The sequence below is a fragment of the Camelus ferus genome, chromosome 8 (genome assembly GCF_009834535.1).
Source record: "Camelus ferus isolate YT-003-E chromosome 8, BCGSAC_Cfer_1.0, whole genome shotgun sequence".
NCBI classification, from domain to species: domain Eukaryota; kingdom Metazoa; phylum Chordata; class Mammalia; order Artiodactyla; family Camelidae; genus Camelus; species Camelus ferus.
In genome coordinates this window covers 68,170,656-68,193,174 of record NC_045703.1, presented here as the reverse complement: position 1 = coordinate 68,193,174, position 22,519 = coordinate 68,170,656, and the positions used below count along the sequence as shown (strand labels likewise).

Genomic DNA, 22,519 nt, shown 5'->3' with positions numbered 1-22,519 from the left:
CGATCCCCAGCACCTCAATTAAATAGAAATTAATAATAATAAATAAATAAATAAACCTAATTACCTCCCTCCACAAAAAAAAAGACCAAAAAAAGTTTTGAAAGATAATTTTCTTTTAAAAAAGACAGTACTTGAGAGAAAAATACCCCGACCTCTTTGGCTGCGGCTGTGGGGAGAGGCGCAGACACAGGTGTGCTGCCAAGGGGCCTATAAAACTGCCCAAGGTTTGATGTATCATTTTTCTCGATCTGTCTCACACAGACAAGCTGCAAAACCTCCAAAAAGAAGTGTCTCTAAGATGTGCCAGCAGGGGTACCACCCACGCAGTTGGCCCCTTTCCAAAGCTGACCCTGCCCGGAGTCACCTCGGGTTAGGCCCAGGTGTTCTAGCAAAGCGTTTTGCCTCCCCTGCTATGCTCACGAGCAGAAGGATGCCCACAGGCACATGGGACAAATTGGGCTCGGACTGCCATATGGCTTGGATTTCGCATTTTGACTGGCATAGTGTAATCATTTTTCCAGAGTCTAGTGCCTTGCTACAGATTGTAAATGATAAGGTCACAAGGATTAGAGACCAGTTAAAAATTATAGAAGACATATGCTGTGCATTTTACTAATGATGAATGGCCACATCCAAGCATATTCACTAATTAATGGCAGTATTTGAACGAGTCCACTAATGAATGGCAATATTTGAAAGTGGGATTGAATTTGATACTCTATGACCAGTGCTCCATTTCTGAAAAGAGCCAAATGTTCCATAAGGTCCGGGAAATGTTGATTTGAAAGCAAAATTGAGCCAGCCTTGCAAGATGTTGGAGGGGATTTTGAGTTAGATGCAGAAATTCACCCTCCAAGAAGTTTGTGTAGATGCACGCAGATACTGTGAACGTCGTCCTCAAACACTTACGAGAGCCCGAGCTTGCAGCCAAGCCCCGCAAAGCCCTTGGAGACCGGGAAAGTCATGAGGGAGGGAGGGGGGCGGGGACGTGGAGGATGGAGATGGGGAGGTCACGGCAGGACTCCTTCTTTAGAAGGGTCACAGCAGAGAGAGAGTGAGACAGGAAGTGGGGGCAGTGGGGAGAGAGGATCACTGCCATGAACCACCCGTCTCGCACTCCCACCCTCCCCCAGGGTCCCCGCTCGTTGCCGTCCCCACTGCCCTCCTGGCGGTGTGGTGCCAGCGGTGCCGAGAGTCTACTCTGCACAAAGTTAAAGCACACAACACAGCTGCTGGCAGCTGAATGCTCCCCGGGCTAACCTGGACCTCTAGTTTATTGGCTGCCAGTGTTTAAGGCCACCAAAGCTAAAAAAATTTTGGGGGTGGTTTTTAAATTTTTTTTGACCACCACCACGATTTTATTCTTAAATAAATGCCCAGTCAAAGGCCAGGTTACACAGACAGGTGGATGGAAATCGGAGGAAGGCAGATCTCAGGCACCTCCCCCGCTGGGAGCGGTTGGACAACCCAGGGAGGCAAGGACATCAGGAAGGCAGGCAAGAGGGGATGAGGGACCCATTAGAGTCCTTTTCTGGCCAGCAGGACCAACTCAGGCTGGTCTGATCACGGAGAGGACAGGCTCCGAGCACTGTGTCTCAGAGCCCAGGCAAGAGGAACAGGGAAGGGGTAGGGGGACCGGCCACGTGCCACTCTTGACCCTGGTCCAGCCGAATGGACAAGACTCAAAAGTGACTCAAAGTTATTTCTCTGGCCAGGAAGATGTCTCTGGGGAGATGCAACGCAGATAAAGACGACGTTAGCAGAAGTGCTGGGAATTAGGGATTCTTTCTGTGCCATTGTTTGACAAAGGCCCCCGTTGGTGACACAGCGGGCTGGGGGTGGGGGGAGGGGAGCAGCGCATGCTCCACAGAGAGCAGGCTTGCAAAAGCAATCCAAATTTAACCTTCACATGCCCCTCGATCCAGCCATTTCACTTCTAGCAATTACCTTACGAATTTCCTTTCACATGTGCAGTATGACCTTTGGAGAAGGACGTTCCCCACAGCCTTGTTTACAATGGCAAAATATTGGAAAGGACCTAAATGCTCATCCATAGGGGACTGGTTAAATGAATTAAGAGACATCTATCAACTTGAGTATTATGCGGCCGTTTAGGAAGAATTCAGCTGCTCAGGGTTACTCAACAGGGACTGATGTAGAGCCAGCTGTAAATGTGTTAAACGAGAAAACAAGGTGCAGAGCCCTTCACATAATGCAATATTTTATAAGCCATTTTTAGTCTCAAAATAGCATTCATGTGTGCAGCTGACAGCGATCATCTCTGGGAAGCTTTGTAGCTGACCGAGACGGAAGGGAGGCTTATTTTTCTCTATTTGCCTCTGCACCTTGTGAGTTTGTGCTGTGCACGTGTATTAGCCACTCAAACAACTGTATAAACTACTTGTTAAAACCGATGACTGGGGAGAAGGTATAGCTCAGTGGCAGAGCGTGTGCCTAGCATGCACAAGGTCCTGGGTTCAATCCCCAGGACCTTCATTTAAAAAAAGCTAATTATCTTTCCCCGAAAAAGAAGAAACAAGTAGACAAATAGTAAATAAATTAAAAAATTTTTTAAATAACTATGTGAATTACACCTCAATAAACCTGTTTTTAAAAAGAAAAATAAATGGCCAGGAAACACTCTTAACTTTGAACAAACTATCAATAAAGTAGGAAATAAGTTCTACTATTTTTGTTTATAATTATCGATTGGACAGTTCAGTTCACAGCAGCCTCACCCCCACCGTCCGGAGCGTGTACAGGCGCCTGTCTTCATCATCTAAGATGCTGAGGTCAGCCCTGTTGAAAGCAATTTGGAGGACATGGCCTCTTCCTTGTGTGAGTCTGTCTTCTCTACTAGGTCCCTCATTCTGAGACAGACGGTGCCAACATCTTCCGCTAGCTCTCACTCACAGTGAGTGTCTACGTCAGGGCTCTGCACAACCAGCAGTTTGAATGGGTACGAACTTGTGCTTGATGAGATCATGATGCTATAGGAAAAGGGAATTTTCAGAGTTCTTTTAAGAGCTCCCAAGAATGGTAGTTAAACCAAGGAAAGGAAGGGGCTTTTCATGGTAGCAAACCTAAAACAAAACTAATTTGGGGGGTGGGGGGAGGGTATGGATGTCTCCGTATTTTGTGGGAATCTAGATGACACTGTTCAGCCGTCCTTGATGATCTGTATAGAATTTGAAAAATACAAAAGGATTCAGTTCCCCAAGCGTTATTCAGCTCCCTGGAGATCATTTCTTTTTAGCCATGTGGAGACTGCATGTAAAAGATGGTCTCAGTCTGTTTGCAATTAGAGCATGGCACAGTTTAAGATTGCTTCGCACCACGAGCTTCTGTGATTTTAAGATGTTGCGTACTTGAAAGGAAATAACCCGACTTTCTTCCGTTCAAAATTGTGTTTTGGCGCATTATAATCTAGCACCATTTCCGTTCGGTGGCACTGTCTTGTCAGAACGAGTTCTGCATATATCAGTGGCTAGTCAGCCCACGGGGCGCCCTACTCCTTTGATATACAATTTTGAACACACAGAGGCTGAATCTCATACATCACTGCTGCCATCTTCTGGAAAGTCATGTCCCTAAAAGACAGATATTCCATCTGTCCCCAGAGAAGTACATATGTGTGCCTCCCGGTTTTGATGTTTCCCTCGACTACAGTAAGGGGTCCTGAGATGGTATTTGATTCTCTCCTGTTCTTTTAACACAGAACCTCAGAGCTGCGGAAGACAAATAAGTGGCACATAATAAAGTGCTTTTCTAATAGATGCCGTCGCGATAGGACACAAGCACAGAGAAATTTGGGCTTTCATATAGAGATCATTCAACTTTAAGGATCAAACCCTTATTTTTAGGGTCATCACTTGGAGGTACCGACTGGTTCTCAAGTTTATTGATCAGCGGCCACTTGAATGTTCTGATTGCGTTGGAAGCTGTTCATTGGGTTCCTTTTTATGCTTCCAAAGAGAACATACACATCTGTCTCCTTTTAAATGTCTCCGTTATGAGCATATAGGAAATCAAAGTCAAACATCGATCAAATGACTTCTCTCCTGACATGACCGTGAGTGATAGCACAGTAGGTCCATCTCGCTGTGTGGTGGCACAGGACTTCCTAAGGGGGTTGACAGTGACAGTACCTCTGCTCAAACAGGAGCCAAGCGAGAGCAGACACATCCCTCTCTCTGCAGTGGTTACGGGGAGTTGACGAGCTGGGCACGTCCCAGGTGGCCCTCAGTTTCACTCGAGGCTTCCCCATAACAAAGTGGCTATCCGTATCCTGGGAATTAATAAGGTGCTTTACTACCTCCTTACTTTTCTGTAGAATTTTACTGCTTAGAAACCATTGTAACTCCATGAGAAAACCATTTCTCACATTTACCTTGTGCCAGAAACTGAGTTAAATATCGATTATCTTGTTATTTCTTCTTTACAGATGCAAAAAACTAAAGCAAAGAGATGTTAGGATCACACAGATAATAAATAGTAGAGAAGGGCCTCTGATTCCAGATGGCTCTGACTTCCTGTAAACACTAAAGTCTATCTGATGTTTTAAAATGTAAACGTCACTATGCAACTTCATGTATTGCAATGCGCTGTTCTTTCATGTGTTGGTCCAGGTCCAAGGTTTTACTCATCCTAAAAGTAAACACTCAACATTTATTAATTGCAAGGCAAAAATATGACTTGAGTGGCAAAAATTGTTTGGCTATTACTTATTAGAAAAAATAAGTTTGTCTTTTTGAACTTATCCTTTATTGAATAGTTGTTTTAAAATTGTGTACTTCATCTTAGGCATCAGAGATGAGGAAGATGAGCGAATTAAGTGAGTAATCGGTAATTTAACTTAAAATGAAGTCATTTAAGTGGAAAGTTTGGCACCAGCCTCCCAGGCAGCTACGCCAAAGAGAGAAATGTACTGAATCACTATGTTCGTTGTCAAATAAAGGGGAACCATCACGCCGCTGGGAGTGACTAAGCTGTTCCTGGTGTTGTGTTCTAAAATGAATCATCCTATGGGCACTTGGGATTAAACACCAATAGGGGAAAAGATTTGAATTACAATTTTTCAAATAACATAGAAAAGGCAAATAGTGGGGGTTTTTTTATGTCAATCCTTTTGCAAAAGAATAACTGACCTAGTGAAAATAAACTGACCTAGTAAAGTGTTTCCTATAGGAGCTTAGCTGTGTCAGCCAGGGTTTCACCAGAGAGGCTGCACCAGTAGGAGAGATACACATATACATACAGACATAGACATAGAACATCTAGACGTGCTCCGCTGTCCCCACAGATCTAGAGGCAGATAGATAAATATCTAGGACATGGCTATGCTAGGTATTTAGTGTACACTTATGTGCATAGGTAGCTCTGTATCTAATGTATCTGTATCTCTGTAGACAGAGAGAGACTGATTGCAAAGAACTGATGTATGTGACGCGGGGCTGTCTGGGTGCATCCTAAGTTCATAGGGCAGGCGGCCTGGAGGGGCGGCTGGACTCTCAGGCGCTGCCTGAAGCTGTGGTCCACAGGTGGGCTGTCTTCTTGAGGAAGCCTCAGTTCTGCTCGGAAGACCTCTCAGCTGATTGAATCAGCCCCACCCATGTCACCTAGGACCACCTCCCTTATTTAAAGTGGTTCTAGATCTTACAGACCTGCAAAATACCCTCACCGCGAAGCACCCGAGATTAGTGTTTGATTGAATAACTGGGGGCGATAATCTGGCCACCCTGACAAGTAAAACTAACATCACAGGAAGTAAGATTATACCGTCTATATATGTTGCTTTTTGATCAATCTAAAAAGGGGATAGAGCTTAAAGAACCAATGGAATAACTATGTTTTACTTTAATGATTTTTTGAAGATTTTAAAGAAATTCTATTTTAAAAAACTGCAGAAATTGGTGGCATTTGTCAAATTATTCTCAAAAGAAAATAATCCAATAAACCAACGATATAAACGTGTGGTAGTCTCTTCCATCCAGTTCGTATTGACTCATAAGGCATCTCAAAGAGCCTCAGCAAGTGTGAGCCCACAGGTAACGACTCATAAGCCCCTGGTAAATTGCGGCCTTCTACGTTACTAGTTAAAGCCAGACCCACGTGCCCCGGAAAGGAGGCAGGCAGGTCGGCAGAGTGAGCGAGGAAACGTTGGAGCCAGATCTGTTTTCTCCCCAAGTTCCCAGGAAATGCCTGTGTCCCTGGAAGTTTTTGCAAAAAGACCCCAAACATTATCTCAAGGAGTTTTGTATCTGACTAATCAGAGTTCCCCAGACTTCCTCTGTTCACCATGCCCTTAGTGGCTCTACAAGATTTTCCTGATGCTTCTAGCCCAAAAGAAATGCCTAGCAGTTCTGTTATTAAATATTTAGGTACAAAGAACATAATAAAAATTAATATCTTAGCAACTTAATAGTCATTTGAAAAAAAAATTCACATAAATTGAGAGAAAGAATATTTTAATTTCATTCTTAAGTAAGTACATCTCATGTTCCAAATGGATAGTCACCTAGTAGTTGTCTGTTTTTATCACAGTAACCAAAAACCCAGCTTTGCAGACAGGATGTCTTCACAAGGAAGGCAGCGCCATCTCCATTAGCACCATGAGCTGTCCTGAGTGAGTGACTCACAGTGTCCACCAGATGCTGAGTGGCACTGTGTTTCCCCTCAAGTATGTACGAGGTCCCACTGCACCCCTGTGATTTTGCTGTGGCGCCCCAGGGCTCCTTGGTGCACAGTTTCAGAACTGAGGGCCTAAGCATTTGTACAAGCACCTGGTTGACAGTCTTGGGTCTTGGGTATCTTCATTAAAAACCTGAACCTTTTTTTTTTTAAGATCAAATCAGACCTTCTGGCTATTTCTCCAGTTTGTGTGAGACAGATCTGAGTTATTTACCTAGGAAGCCCATGGCCTGATGTATGTAACTTTAAGTTATATTCTCTGAATAGAAGCAAATTAGCAAGTGCGTTCATGCTAAATTACCACCAGCCCATTTTTGCAGTTTTCACTTGCCTCCTGCCATCCTAAAGTGGTGAGGGTTTAATTTTTGTATGCTCTTCCTTCTCCGTTATTCTTTTTTACAGTCCATTCTTGGTAGTACCAGCATGAGAGGGAGTTTAATATCTTTGTGTCAGGAAAGGCCTATTTATTCTGACAAACTGATCAACCTCCAGGGTGTTCCTCTACCATGAAACTGATTTTATATCTCATCCACTAGCTAATAAGATGTGAAGCGTTTTTCCTGTCACGCCGAGAGATCAGACTTGCCTCCCTGGGAAGCGGAGGGGTGAAATCACACAGCAGCTCTTCTCAATGATTGAACCATACGGTCCACAGTTTTTCAACATAGTGCATAAGAGCAGGGGGATGGGTCTTGAGGCAAACCCAAAGATGAGCAGACACAATTTTAAAAAAAATCCTTTAAGAAGGAACTCTGAGATTCAGTTTGTATACTGTTTGTTGAATTAGCTTTCACTTCAGGGGAAATTTAAATGTCAGAAATTAAAAGCCGGTGGTACTGGTGGTTTCTGTAAGGACATCCTGACACACACAGACACATATCTGCCACCAACCTGAACCTTCTTAAGTAAAGTGTATCCCACAAACTGTGGATTCTTTCTCTGCTCTGAGAAGAAATAAGAAGGCTATCACACTCTACACCCAGAAGCCAAGGTGGCTGTCCCAGGGTGTCTTGGTTGGCAGGTGACAGGGTGATGCCTCCAACCCAGTGCATCCGACGGCAGAGCCCACACCCTCAGCCACCACAACAGCCCCTAGAGCAGGGCTGGTGGTTGGGAAGTCGGTCCTGGAGGGCCCGGTGATTCCAGACGTCTTTCAGCTTCCTTCTCCATAAGGTGACAAGTGGAGGGCAGGTGACTCCTGGGTCCCTTCTCTTCTGAAAGGAGCTGTGAATACTGAAAGGAGCACTGTCCCCCTGTGTGTCGGGGGGATCCACTTCAGCCCATGTGTTGGCTTCCTGGGGCCGCCATAACACAGCACCCAGCCAGGGCCTCCCACGACACAAATGATCTTTCTCCCGGTGTCAGAAGCTAAGAGTCTGCAAACAGGGGGTCAGCAGGGGTGGTGTCTTCTGAGGCCTCTCTCCCCGGCTGGCAGCTGGCCATCTTCTCCCCATGTCCTCACATAGTCATGTCCCAGTCTGTGTGTGTCAGTGTCCTTACCTCCTTTTCTAAGGATACCAGTCATACTGACTAGGGCCCACCCTAATGACCTCATTGTACCTTAATTACCTTTAAGGGCCCTGTCTCCGAATACAGCCACATCCAGAAGTCCTGGGGGGTAAGGCTTCCACATATGAAATTGTGGGGTACATAAGACAACCCATGACAGCCCATTTCTTCTTTCCATAATTGGCTTTTGATACAAAAATAAGTCCATTAACATGCATGTATAAATCCTCTGCGTATGTAAACAAAGATTAGACATAAAATTCTTAAATGAAATTGTTTTCCTCAAATTCTCATACCAATAACATTCTACTACAGGGATCTTTGCATTACTGACTCCTCTGCTAGGCTAGAAACACCTAGAAGAAAGCAAATGTGACTCATTCAATTTTGAAACCCTGCTACAGTGCCTGGAACATTCTTTAGTTAAGAGTGAATACTTCCATCAAAATAGAACTTTATTTCTCTTTGCAAAAAAAGGAATTTGGCACAGAAACCATCACCCAAGTCAGAGGCATGAATATAATGAGCTTGGAAAAGAGCAGCGTGCTGAGGCCAAGTGCAGCCGGCAACCCCACCTCTAACTCCCGTGTGTTCCCCCACAGCTCGTCTTTTGCCGGGACTGCAAGGAATCGTACCACGAAGGTGAATGCAGCGTCCTGTTTGAGGCCGTGGGAGCAGTTACTCAGGTAGAGTTCCTCTTCCTTAAAGCATGGCTCAGGATATGGGTCAGGGACAAGAGCTGTTTCCTGGAGACCATCGAAGGTTCCAATCTGGAAAAAATCAAAACCAGACTAGTCGCCTGCTGCCACGGTGATGAAGTGGGCTCCGGCCTCCCAGCCTTCAGTCCCTGCAGACCCACTCCCTTCCTCAGGTGGAGCTGCAGGCGCCCCACTGGCCATGTGGGGTGTGTTGCTACTTTCATGACAGTTTTTCCCAGAGGTCTGTGGGGCAGGGATAAGGGTCAGAGGAGTCTTTAGAAGGGAGACGAAACAATTTAACAACTTCTAAATCAGAGAAATCAATACTAACCTCACATTATTTTTTTTCAAAAGTGCCTTTGTTTAGAATCTTTGATGAAAACTGTCTCCGTGAATGACATGATGGATTTATTATATGATGCAAGGACGTTACTGTTTTTTAGCTGTATCATGAGCTGTGCTAAACTACATTTCAGTCTCGATTAGGTAAAGAACGTGTTTACTGAGCCTTACTCTCTGACGTGCTATATCAGGCTTAGGGAAATGCAAATATATTGTCTTTTATTTATTAATTATAATCAACCAAACCTTAGGGGAAAGGAGTAAAACCTTCAGCACAGTTGATGAATTTGCTCATTATTTTCCTCCTGATATAGATGTTAACAAGCGTATAAACACCAAATCCACCCAGATAAATCCTTTAGTCATTTTATTGACAGGAACCACATAAATACTCACAGAAATTCCAGAACATTTTAATTTCACAGCAGAGAATTTTAACTATCTGAATGCTCTAAAATGAGAGCATAAAGGAGTGAATCTCTATCAGGTATTCTGTGTATGTATTCACTCCATATTAGCATAACTAAATAAACGTAATTAGTGAATTCAGATCTTCCCAGCGGCTACTGAAATGCTGGCCTGGAGCACATTGGTAGATTTAGGGCTGAACTGCCATTTCTGTGGCAAAGGAAGCAGGTGATCTTTCTGTGGACTTCTTTTAGCTCCGGGGTGTTCAAATGCAAGCATCCTGGGTGCTGACGTCAGGAATAATAATGACCCTGAAATCCACCTGCCTCAGGGCCAGAAGGGCTGGGCTAGACTAGAGGCTGTAGCTGGTGGGGGGTGGATGGGTGTGGTCTGGCAATTCACATCCACGTGACAACCGACATGGACAACGCCTTCCGAGAAGGGCTGCCCTAACATCTATTTATTTGAAAATAGTAGCAGTAAGGTGAAGAAGAGCATTGCTTAACCTCAAGCTGTCCAGGTCCCAGACCCACTCGATAATGCCCTTCCTTCTCCTGTCAGGAGGAACCAACCAACCTTGGCCCTAATGATTGAGGTCACCCAGATTTTAAAAGGAAAAGAAACTCAGAAATAAGGGAGAAAGAAAGTCAGAGCTGGCCTTAAGTGCGGATGACCAGTATCAAGAAGCCTGTGTCTGCAGACAGCATCGACGAGCAGACAAGAAGTCCAGCACTGGCACAGGCCAGGCATCTGCTCTGCTCTCTGAAAAAAAAACGCAGATAAGGACATTTATCTTCAGGGGCTCATAGGGGAACCATAGGGGAGACTCACAGGAAAATAAATGATGACAATAGTAGTCTAGAATAAAGTTTAGCGAATATAGCTTTGTATAATGCGTCCCTAGAAAAGTCACGGAGGGTGGGTCAGAGTTTGTCAAGAGGACAGTGGGATAGAGATGACAAGCAAATTCCAGCAGAGGGCACTGCGTGGGCTGTGATCTATCCACCCCTCCCTCCCTAGACAGTGTCTGGTGCATAGACATCTGATAGATGTCTGTTGAATTATGGTGGTGTCGACTGAAGGAAAACGCCCAATGCAAAAGTTGCAAGTTAAGTTTTATTTGGACACTTTCTGAGGACTACAGCTGGGAGACAACCTCTCAGATAGCTCTGAGGAACTGCTCTGAAGAGGTAGAGGAGGAGCCAGAATATATAGGAGTTTTTGCCAGGGGGAAAAAAAAAACATGTAGTGGAACATCAAAAGATTACTGCTAATCACACACAGAAAAAAACATCTTGAGTTACTGATTTTAGTGCCTTTCTATGTACAGGAAGATTCAACAGTTTGGGCTCTTTGAAATTATCCCTTAGATGTGCATCCTAGCTGTGTAGAGCCAGTATGCAGAGCACCCAATGTGTCTGTTTTCCTCTGTCCTGAATTCCCCTCAGGGTCCACCACTGGGAATGGGGTGGGGGTGGGGGGAGCTGCAGTGCCGAATGGCTTGATTTCGGGCAACATTTGTTTTTTACTGGAATGGTAGGCAGCATTCCCGTCCGCAGTGGCATCTGTAAAGAAAAAGACATTCTTTCATTCATTCAGTAGTATTAAACACCTGTAACAGGTCACGTTTTGTTCTAGGCTCTGGGGATAAAGTCCCTGCTCTCATGGAGTTTTTATTACTTTATTAGATACAGCAGGGGTTGCACAAACAATCAGTGTGATAAGAACCTCAGAAGAGGAAAGAAAATTTAGGAAGAGATGGCCTCACAAGATCTCCCTGAAATGAGCCTCCTTCTTGCCTGGAGCTCCTGATAACTGAGCCTTTTTCCTCTTATTTGAAAACAAAGCCAATGGACCAACCGAACTGGAAAAGTCTGCTGGTCCCCTATTGCCTGAGAACAGAAGGCAACTAGTGTTTGGGGGTTTTGCTGCCATTTGTTTCTAAGTCTCTGATCCATTCCAGGTCCCGTAGGAAACAGACTCCTATTCAGATGGGCGCATGAGTTTTAGTTTTAGGGTCATTTTAGTTGAAGGGTCATGGCTCACCTACAGTGGTGAGCGAGGGTCACAAGAACCAAAATCGATGTGGAGGGCCTCCGAGTCCAGCATCAGTGGGGAGCCATGGCTGCCCTAGGCCTGAAAGGACAAGAAGAGAAAATGACATTACACGGGGACTAACCTCAAGAGCTAGAGCCAAGGAGGAGCTCGTGACAGGAGGCGTAATCACGGAAGGTCCAGCATTGCAGGAAGTGGTCCCAAAGTAGGGGGGGGGGGACAGACATCACTTCTCTCTCCCACCCTCGGGCGTCTTGCTAAAGTCTCCCAATGGCCACACCCAGCTGGGGTCCAAGGGTCGCAGCCCATGGGATTCGCCTTCCAGGTGCAGGGCAGAGGGGAGAAAAGGACACAGGGTAACCAGTACACTCCCTACGGGCTGCTTCACCGAGTCTCCATTTCCTCATTCCAACCCTAGCTACTCTTGGACGTGGAAAGGGATAAACCAAACAAGCTATTTCATCGAACTGAGAGAGCCAATTCCATCCGGCAAGAGCACCAAGGGTTTTTATTTTAACAGAACCAGTTTCTTTTCTGTTCCCTGCATTTCTCTGAAATGGAAGCGGTCTCCAAATGGACGCCCTCTGCCACCCCAACAGGCTTGAAATCTTTGACAGAATGACTCTCCACACATCTAACAATAAAAATCAAATCGCAGCCTCCCGTCTTGAAACTGAAGGCGTTCTCCCGTCTGAATTTGGCTACTACGACAAAATACCCTCATTGGCCTTCTTCAGATTTCTTTCCAGTTCAATTCATTTGCGGGATTTTTTCCCTTGTTGCCATCTGTGGTTCCTTCCCACTGTCCTCCCTCTAAAGCTGAGCAGTTTCTGGTCTTTGATATTATATTATCCAGCCCGCCAAGCCCCCGTCTCCTGGGGCCCCATCAGGCTTTTCCCATTGGTTAGGCTGCTTGACCCTAAACTTAATGCATTTTTTGATTAATGCAACACTTTGAAAAGAAAAGCAAACTCAAAAATTGGTTTTAAATTGGTTTTAAAATATTGAACAAGCTTTAAGTTGCAACTGCTGGGGGTTTGGGAAATCAGTGGCAGAAGATCAATCCTTCACAGGCTAATGAGAGTCCATTTCCATTTGCTGCTCGCGCCTGCTCCTTCTCCTCCCCACGTTGGTTGCCTTCCACGTCCCCCACCCCACCCCCCAGAGGCTTTCTAATAAGTAAACACTTGCTCTTATAAACCACATAGATTGATTCACTCTCCCAGGGGTTCTGAGGAGTTGTTGTTACTCGTCCTATTCAGCAGGAAGGCAAACGGAGACTTCCAGACTTTTTATGGTGCTGTCCAAGGCTACACAGGAAATTATTTTCATTGGCTGCACCTGATCAGAGTAGTTTGGGAACACTGCCCACTCCCTCTGATGAATAAATCTACTTTGTCTGACGGGAGTGTGCCATCCCTGCCTGCCAAACTCTTGCTCAACCTCCAAGACCCCAATCATATGCGACCTCCTCCATGCAAGCCATCTGCCCGCCTCACCACCTCCTCCATGTTCTCAGACTACTATACATACATCTGTTATACATGCATCACACTGAAATGTTGTTTCCCTGTCTCTCTCATGAGATTCAGAACTGTCTCAGTGCAAGGTCTGTCCCTGCTCTGTCTTTATAAGCCCCAGTGCCTAGCACATAAGAGTTACTCAGTAAATGTTTGTTGAATGAATGGCAACTCCGTCTTTCACCCCCATATATCTGTACTCACCATGAAGCCTGGAAAGAACTCTGCAAGAGTGGGCGGGGAGGAGTGGGCCAAGATGGTGACCTGGGAGGCTCCTGAGCGCCTCTCCTCCCACGGGCACACCAAGTGTACAGGCACAACTCAGAGACAGCGCGGGCTTAGTTCCCGCCCACCGCCACAAAGTGAACATGACAACAAAGCGAGTCACACAAAGGTTTTGGTTTCCCAGTGGCATGAAGTTATGTGGACACTATACTGTTGTCTATTAAATGTGCAATGGCATTATGTCCAGGAAAAATACATACCTTAATTTAAAAATACTTTATTGCTAAAAACTGCTAACTGCCATCTGAGCCTTCAGAAAGTAGTGATGCATTTGCTGGTGGAGGGTCTTGCCTCGATGTTCGTGGCTGCCGACTGATCAGGGTGATGGTTGCTGAAGGTGGGGGTGGCTTTGGCAGTTTCTCAAACTAAGTCAATGGAGTTTGCAGCATCAATTGACTCTTCCTTTTATGAACCATTTCTCTGAAGCATGACATGCTCTTTGGTAGCATTTTACCCACAGCAGAACTGCTTTCAAAATTAGAGTCAATCTTCTCTAAACCTGCCACTGCTTTATCAAGTCCCTTTGGTCGTATTCTAAATCCTTTGATGTCACTTCAGCCATCCTCATGGCATCTTCACCAGGAGTGATTCCATCTCAAGAAAACACTTTCTTTGTTCATCCATAAGAAGGAACTCCCCATCTGGTAACGTTTTACCATGAGGTTGCAGCAATTCAGTCCTATCTTCAGGCTCCACTTCTAATTTAGTTCTCTTGCTATTTCCACCACGTCTGTAGTTATTTTCTCACCGAAGGCTTGAACCCCTCAACGTCGTCCATGAGGGTTGCAATCAACTTCTTCCAAACTCCTGTTAATGTTGATATTTTGACCTCCTCTCACGAATCTTGAATGTCCTTCACGACATCTAGAAAGGTGCTCCTTTCCAGGAGTCTTCAGTTTACCTCTGATGCTCTTTGCCCAGACCGATCAGAGGACTCTCTAGCTATGGCAGCTACACACTTACAACATGTACTTCTTAGATGATGACACTTGCAAGTTGAAATTAGTCCTTGATCCATGGACTGCAGAACGGAAGTTGTGTTAGCAGCATGAAGACATTGATCTCATTGCCCACCTCCGTCAGAGCTCCTGGGTGGCCAGGTGCACTGTCAGTGAGCAGTAGTATCTTGAGAGGAACCTTTTTCTCTGAGCAGTAGTTCTCAACAGTGGGCTTAAAATATTCACTGAACCAGGCTGTAAACAGGTGTGCTGTCATCCAGGCTTTGTTGCTCCGTTTGCAGAGCATAGGCAGAGTGCGTTTAGCCTAATTCTTAAGGACACTAGGACTTGGGGATGGGGACTGAGCATTAGTTTCAACTTAAAGTCAGCAGCTGCATTCGCCCCTAACTAGAGAGCCAGCCTGCCCTTTGAAACTTTGAAGCCAGGTATTGACTTCTCCTCTCCAGCTATGAAAGTCCTAGATGGCTTCTTCTTCCAAGATAAGACTGTTTCATCTACATCAAAAATCTGATGAATTCTCTGCGCTAGGTCTTCTGGATGACTCGCTGCCACTGCTACTCGGCGCTCGCTGTTCCCCTTGCGCTTGGATGTCACGGAGACGGCGTCTTTCCTTAAACCTCGTGAACCAGCCTCTGCCAGCTTCGCACTTTTCTTCTGCATCTTCCTCATCTCTTGAATCAGCCTTCATAGAACTGAACTGTTAGGGTCTTGCTCTGGGTTGGTCTTTGGCATAAGGGGGCATTGCGCTGGTTTGGTCTTCCATCCAGACCACTCCAACTTTCTCCATATCAGCAATAAGATTGTTTCACTGTCTTATCATTCGTGTGTTCTCTGGAGTAGCACTTTAAACTTCCTTCGAGAACTTTCCCTTTACATTCACAACTTGACTGACTGGTGCAGAAGCCCTGGCCTCAGGCCTGTCTCAGTGTTGGACATGCCTTCCTCATTAAGCTGAGTCACTTCTAGCTTTTGACTCAGAATGAAAGATGTGTGCCTCTTCTTTACGCTTGAACACTTAGAGGCCGTGGTGTGAATATTAATTGGCCTAATTACAATATTGTTCTGTCTCTGGAAATAGAGAGGCCCGAGGAGAGGGAGAGAGATGGGGGGACGGCTGGGCTATGGAGCAGTCAGGACACACACAATGTTTATCTTTTGCTTAAGTTTGTGGTCTTCTATGGGCGCAGTTCATGGTGCCTCAACACAATCACAATAGTAACATCGAAGGTCACAGATCACAGATTGCTGGGGGACAGGGTGGGCCAGTGTTGTGGGCAGTAAAAGAATTTACCAGAGACAAAGAGAAGCTCAAGAGACAAAGGGAAGAGTTTAATAGGTACACTGTTGTGGGGAACAGCGGGCCACACAGACGAGGGATGCCCGTGTGAGCGCTGGGGTGAACCTGCAGGTCTTTTATTGATGAAGGGGCTGTGAACACAAAGGGATGAGGGAACGGGTTTCTGATTGGCTATAAGTGAGGTAAGGGGCTTTGGTACACAGGAGGGTTGTGGATTTATGACCCCAATAAGATGGAGACAGAGGCTGAGACAAGCAGGGGAGTGGAATTTATGACTCCAACAAGGAGGAAACGTGGGCTGAGACACGTCAGCCTGAGCTACAGTGAGGCTGCTCACTTCCCAGGGCTGTTCATTCTGCCAGGGCGAACACCCGCCAGGGCGAACACCCGCCAGGGCGAGCAGCACCCACCAGGGCGAACACCCGCCAGGGCGAGCAGCATCCACCAGGGAAAAACACCCACCAGGGAAGGAAGGACTGCATCTTCCGAAGAGGAGCAGGCGGCTGCCCAAGGGCTGGAAGTGTGGGGTCGCAGGGCCTCATCAGGCAGCTGTTGGCACCGCACAGATCACCATAACATACACAATAATGATGAAAAAATGTGAAATGCTGCAAGAATTACCAGAATACGACACAAAGACACAAGTGAGCAAACACGATCAGGAAAGCGGCACTGAAGGACGAGCTCCGTGCGGAGCTGCCACCATTTTCAGTTTGTAAAAAGCCCGCTCTCTGTGAAGCGCAGCCAAGCGCGCCGAAATGAGGGCCGCCGGCCCAGCTGCACCCTGGGCTGTGAAGGGTTCCAGCGACCAGCTGAGCGACTCCGACGCCTCAGACAAGCGAGGAAATACCCGCGTTGAGACAGGAAAGACTGAGACACACTCTTGCCATAAAACCCGCCCCCAGCACCATCCCTTACAGTTGGAAGGGAACCCCCAACTCTCAGCCTCTCCCAGAGGAGCAAAGGGTTTGGACCCCATGTCTAGCACGCAAGCTGTTAAGATGCCCACCAAAGGGACGGCTCCCAAAACAGCTCACCCTGAAAACCACCAGGGCTTGTGTCCATGACACCCGTAAGATCAGAGCAAACACAGAAGCAGTTCTTAACAGAGGCGCGAGCCCTCAACTCGGCTGTCCTCCCCCCAGGGCTCAGCACAGAGGAAGCAGGCAAAACCATCCATCCCTCAGTCTTTCATGAAACAGGTTTCTCCGCACACTTGGAAAGCTGCCACCTGAGGGCCAGGCTCCTAATGTAGCAGGCACTAGGGGCTGGCCGTGGTCCTCCCCAGACACCAGGGAGATAGGTGGACACCCCTCCCGCCTTCTCCCTGCAGCCAGCTCCCACAGCAGCACCGACTCCCCAGTGTCTCCCTGGATGGAGTGTGCACACACAGCTTCTGCAGCGGCCACCTGAGGGGTGGCCCCCTTGCTCCAGGGCCCCACATGACTGTCCCAAACAAAGAAACAGTTCTTAGTGGGCACAGGAACAACCCCCCCCCACCCCCACTGCAGATACACACCCAGGCCCAGTAGAGAGGGAGCAGGCAAAAACACGCACCTCCCAGTTGCTCCCTGGACGGGCCTAACTTCATACTTCCCCAGCTGCTGCCTGAGAACCAGCTTCCAACCCGCCTGAATGCAGGAGTGACAAGAGGATGGCCGTGTCCCATGTCACGGGCAAGTCCCTGGGAATCGTCCTGCCAAGTGTGGGTCCTTGGTTTCATGCAGGAAAGAATTTAAGAGTGAGCCACAGATGAGTAAAAGTAGATTTATTCAGGGAGATACATGCTCCTTAGACAGAGGGCGGGCCGGCTCAGAGGGCAAGGGGACGGCCACGAGGTGCGGGGTTGCTGGTTTTTATGGGCTCAGCAACTTCATATGTTAACAAGTGGGAGGAGTATTCAAACCACTTTGGGGAAGGGGCGGGGACTCACAGGAACTGGGCCACTGCCCACTTTCTGACCTCTGATGGTCAGCCTCGGAGCTGTCATGGCGCCTGTGGGAGGCCACTTACCATGCCAATGAGGTACAACGAGAAGAGAAGAGAAGAGAAGAGAAGAGAAGAGAAGAGAAGAGAAGAGAAGAGAAGAGAAGAGAAGAGAAGAGACGAGAAGAGACGAGAAGAGACGAGAAGAGACGAGAAGAAAATTGCAAGTGTTGATGGAAAGAAATTAGATTTTGCCAGAGGCTGGCTGACGTCACCTGGCTGGACCATTCCCCTCATTTTTAAGGCCCCTTCTCCACGGTGGGTGCTCGCTCAGGGGCACGGACTGCTGCGCATTTCACACTCACATCTCACGCCCACCCTCACAGGTGCCTCAGATGCGGATCTCCTGGTCTTGTTTGTCCTCAGTCTTCCAGATTTTTTCCTTCCATGCCCTTAACTAGCTTGTTAAAACATTTACTGCTGCCTCTGAGTTTATACGTGTTCTCAAATCAGGACCCTTTTTTCCCACACAAAGTGTATGGTCAGTTGCTCTGCCCGTTGAGAGACTTTCTTCTCACCACTCTTCTTCAACCTCTTCTTTGGCAACCACCTGGCAGGTATCCAATTTACCCCCCATCATGGAGTTTGCATCCTAGGACCACTCCTGGCACCAGCTGTCCCAGGTCAGGTTCCCAGGGAAACAGCTGTACAGATGAGAGGAGTCAGGGGGAGGGCACTTAGGAGCAGCCTCAGGCAGAGAAGGAAGCAGGACCGATCAGAGGGAGAAGCTGCACTTTGGTGCAACAGAAGATGTGGGGAGAGGAAGCCCGGGGAGCCTGGGAGCCGAGACGGCTCTGAGGCGGCTGGACGAGGACCGTGAGCACCCGGCCATCATAGGCATCCATCGGGCACCTGGTGGGGGTGGTCCCCACCTCCACAAAGGACTGTGACTTGAATGAGGCTTTGACTTAGGGAGAGTCCTGGGAGCATCTCGGCAGAGATCCATCAGCAGCCCCACTTCCCAGCAGCTGGGGAAGCCCTCACCTCAGTGCCAAGGTGGGCTGGGGGCAGGCACGGCAGCCGGTCCACTAACAGAATCAAGACTGGAGAGACTCATCCGGGTGCCGACAGGTGCAACGGGGGAACACAGAGAGGCTGTGGGGTTGAGGGAGGACCAGACCTTGGCAATGAATTCAGAGACCGGATGAGAGAAGTTAAGGTCGATGCTCCAATTTCCAACTTGGGTGGGTGGTGGTGCCGTTCACTGGAAGAGTAACCCAGGAATGAAAGCAGTGTATCCAGGGAGGGACGGCAAGTTCACTCTGGACATCGCAGCAGAGGTGTCCGGCGGGTAAAGGAACGAATGGCTAGAACACCTCGGAGGGGTGCTTGGCTGATACAGACACAGGCTAATCATCTGCAATCGATTGCGCCCTACCCAGGACCCCTGCCCCAACCTCCCCAGTTCTACAGCCAGAGGCTGAGAGATGCGCCACCCTGGGGAAGGAGAGGGAAACAGTGGCGGCTCAGGGGAGACTGGATTCCTGGCTGTTCTGCTGTCTCACTGCAGAGTCACCTCCGGGCGGTTTACTGCTGTTAACACAAGTGCAGCCGCAGAGCTGGGAGACGGGGGAAGCTGATCATTCCCAGAGGTCTAGCTGCACAGTTACTGGGGACCGTAGCCCCCGAAGTGCTTGCTGGTTTCAGTAAAGCAGCTTTGGCTTTACTGATGCCGTTTCACTCTCATCCTTGACTCTGGATGTGAGAATCACGGACGTGCAGACACGTGATGACGCTGATGGATCCAGTCAGTGCAGGTGCATCCTCCGCTTGCCATTTAACAGAAGGAAGCAGAGTAAATGCTGAAGACAGCACCAGAGCCTCTGTAGCGCGTCCCCGAAGCACTTAGCGTGTGTGGAAGGTTGGCTCTGGGGGAGCAGAGATGGCCCAGGGCTGGTACTCAGGTTGGACTATGATTTCCTCCACTTTCAGGCAAGTCACTCAAGTTCTTGCAGTGTTTTTCCTCCCCTGCCACATGGGGCCAGTGAGGCCTACCGAGCTATAAATAATGAAACGAGAACATATGTGAAGTATTTTATGCCTTGTAAGGTCCTACAGAAGGGTAAAACTCTGAGGTTTGGGTATTTTTAAGGCTGAATACTAAAAATGTCAGGCATTACAGAGAAAAATGAAAGAAAACATTGAAAGACAAACAAAGACACACTTGCAGGCATGGACACACACACACACTCACACACACACTAACACATCAAACCCTTACCACATGGACCCAGGGCTCTGTCTCTCCAGGAACCTTTCCTGTCCCCCAGCGACTTCTCTCCTCTGGGGCCATCACTGGGCAAAGAGCAGCACTGAGCCAGTGCAGCACTGCCCAGGGCCTCAGCCCCTCGCCCTCGGGGCTTCTAGAAGCCTCCGCAGCCCCAGGAGTCCCTCCCAGCCTGGTGTCCACACTGCAGGACACTATCTGCCGGGTCCTCAGCCCTCCTCCCAGACACCTGCCCCGAGTCCCGCCTCGGGCACCTCCCCATGTGGGGAAAACGGGGCTGCCCCTGGGGCCTCTGCATCCAGAGCCTAGAAGAGCCTAAACGTAGGTTCCTCACCTGAATCGGCAAGTCCACATCCTGTCTGCCAGACTCAGAACCAAGCTGTTGGAACAACTGTGTCACGTGGAAAATGTTTTACGCACAAACACACACACACACACACACACACACACCCTGTTTTAGCTTCACCCAAGGAAAAACATGCCCTGGCAATCCCCTGTGTTTCCTCTCAGAGCAGGAAGAGGAAATGTCTGCAGAGCTCCTCTCACTCACCAGATGGCGCTACATCCTTAAGGGAAATATATTTTCTGAGAAAGGTGGCCAAAAATGAAGTGACCTGGGGTAAAAAGGAGGGTACGCCACTTTCAATCGACAACGGGCCAGGGGAATCAAAAGACTGTTTCCACAAGAATGGGGTTTCTGAGTGAAGTGCAGACTTGAAATGCTAAGAGCTGGGTCCTGGCTGCAATGCGTCTTTTATTCACTGATTGCCTAACCAGGGAGTGGGGCAGCGGCTGTTTATATTGGCATCACAGGAGGCCTTGTGGACGGATTGTGGGGCAAGCGGTTCCTCTGCTTATGTGATTACCTCTTAGCAAATGAAGCAGAGGCCAATATGCGCCTGAATTTCAGCACATCCAAATCCATTGCTGTTGTTTTCCAAGTTTGCATGTAACCTCTTTCAGCAAGAACTACGTGTGCGTCTCCTGTCTGATCAGCCCACCCCTGTGGGGAATCCGAGGCAAGGCAGAATGGTCTGGAAGTCAAACAGACCCGGTCTTGAAAATGAGTCGCAGCCATAACTAGCTGTCACGGTGGATTCTTCGTGTCATGGCTAAGTTGCAGGGTTGTTTCTTCAAACACTGGTCTCCGTGCTGCTGGGAAAGTATTTCGCAGACATGGTCAACATCTACTGTTTGACTTCAAATAAAAAAGAGGACCCATAAGGTGGGTGGGCCTCGTCTAATCACTTGAAAGCCTTAAGGGCAAAGACAGTTTTCCCAGATTAGGAGGAATTCAGCCTCAAGACTAATATAGAAACTCTGCCTGCATTTCCAGCCTGCCAGCCTGCCCTACAGATTTTGAACTTACCAGCTTCCACCATCCCATGAGCCAACTTCTTAAAGCAAATCCACATATTTTATGTGTATATATGTATATATAGCTCTCCTATTGGTTCTCTCTGTCTGGAGAGCCCTGACTGGTACACTAGCCATGGTAATTACTAAGTGAACTATGCAACCTCTCCGAGCCATGCTTTCCTCATCTGTGATACGATACTGTAAAATCAAAAGGATTTCATGCAAAATACATGCATCATGCCTAGCATGGAGCCTGACAAATCACAGTGTGCACCAAACAAGGTAGTTCTCTGCTCATCCATCCTCACCCCACTCTGCACACTCCCCACAGGATTACATCAGGCTGCCGAGACTAGACGCACACATTCAAGACAACGTGTGCCTTGTATCTGCATTGACTGCAGTGTGTGCATATGTCGTGTGACTTCTCAAAGGGTCGTGCACAGATCGGCCACAAGGGCATCAACCAGGAGCGTGTCAAGACCTACAGATTCAGAAACCAGGAGGACACTGTTGTCGGGGCAGGAGGTGGAGGAGCTACAGCAATCTGTGTTTGCACCAGCCCTCCGCGTGGTGCTGGGGCTCGCCACAGGCTGCAAAGCACTGTTCTGGTAACTGGTAAGCGCCACGAGGCAGGGACTTTTCTGTTTGTTGTTTGTCATCTCTTTTGTGGACTAATGTATCCTGAGTACCTAGAACAGTGCCTGGCACATCACAGGCATCAAGCACACATCCGCTGAATGAAGGGTTTCTGTGCCAGTTCCGGCAAAAATAGCAGTGTGCTTTGTGCCAGAACATCTGCACTTCACACAAAGGACAAGCGTGCGCCCTGCTCTGCGTTAGTGATGCTTCCACATTCAAAATCCTGTCTACGATGATCATTTTTGTAATTGCTCACCTAAGCAAGCCATGAGCTAGAGCTCTGCATTCCCCAAAATATAGGTAGCTTTTCTCCCTCGCTCAAGTGCAGATTTTTCCCATCTGCCAATTTGTGATAATAGTTAAACACAAAGAACTTTAAACTCCCCAATACACAATACCTATTAATAATCTTGCTACTTAGTATTTATGTTGCCCCATTTCCCCATCGATCTCAAAACACGCTACTGGGCATCATTTGCTTACGCTCCTTCCCCTCTGTGAAGCCGTCAGGGCCCCGCGGGGCAGTGCTGCGTAAGGTCTAA

General features: G+C 47.7%; 1 protein-coding gene and 1 long non-coding RNA gene across 8 annotated transcripts in view; one reads left to right on the top strand and one right to left on the bottom strand.

Moving 5' to 3' along the window:
* Positions 1 to 22,519, top strand: part of PRKN (parkin RBR E3 ubiquitin protein ligase) — a 1,163,789-nt gene that overhangs the window by 1,120,767 nt on the left and 20,503 nt on the right. For 3 of the 7 annotated variants that reach the window (XM_032485307.1, XM_032485306.1, XM_032485312.1), the window contains exon 10: positions 8,802 to 8,885. The exons of 1 other annotated variant lie outside the window; for it this stretch is intronic. In XM_032485307.1, coding sequence (XP_032341198.1) covers positions 8,802 to 8,885 — 84 coding nt within the window. Of the gene's footprint in view, positions 1 to 8,801; positions 8,886 to 11,335; positions 11,888 to 14,994; positions 15,155 to 21,666; positions 21,801 to 22,519 lie in introns of those variants that run through there. 3 more of the 7 variants (XM_032485309.1, XM_032485310.1, XM_032485311.1) reach the window with 3 other exon arrangements.
* LOC116665466 lies at positions 17,517 to 20,437 on the bottom strand. The gene is made up of 2 exons (XR_004322103.1): positions 20,311 to 20,437; positions 17,517 to 19,748 (listed from the first exon to the last, which is right to left on the bottom strand). It is a non-coding gene; the product is annotated as an uncharacterized LOC116665466 (long non-coding RNA).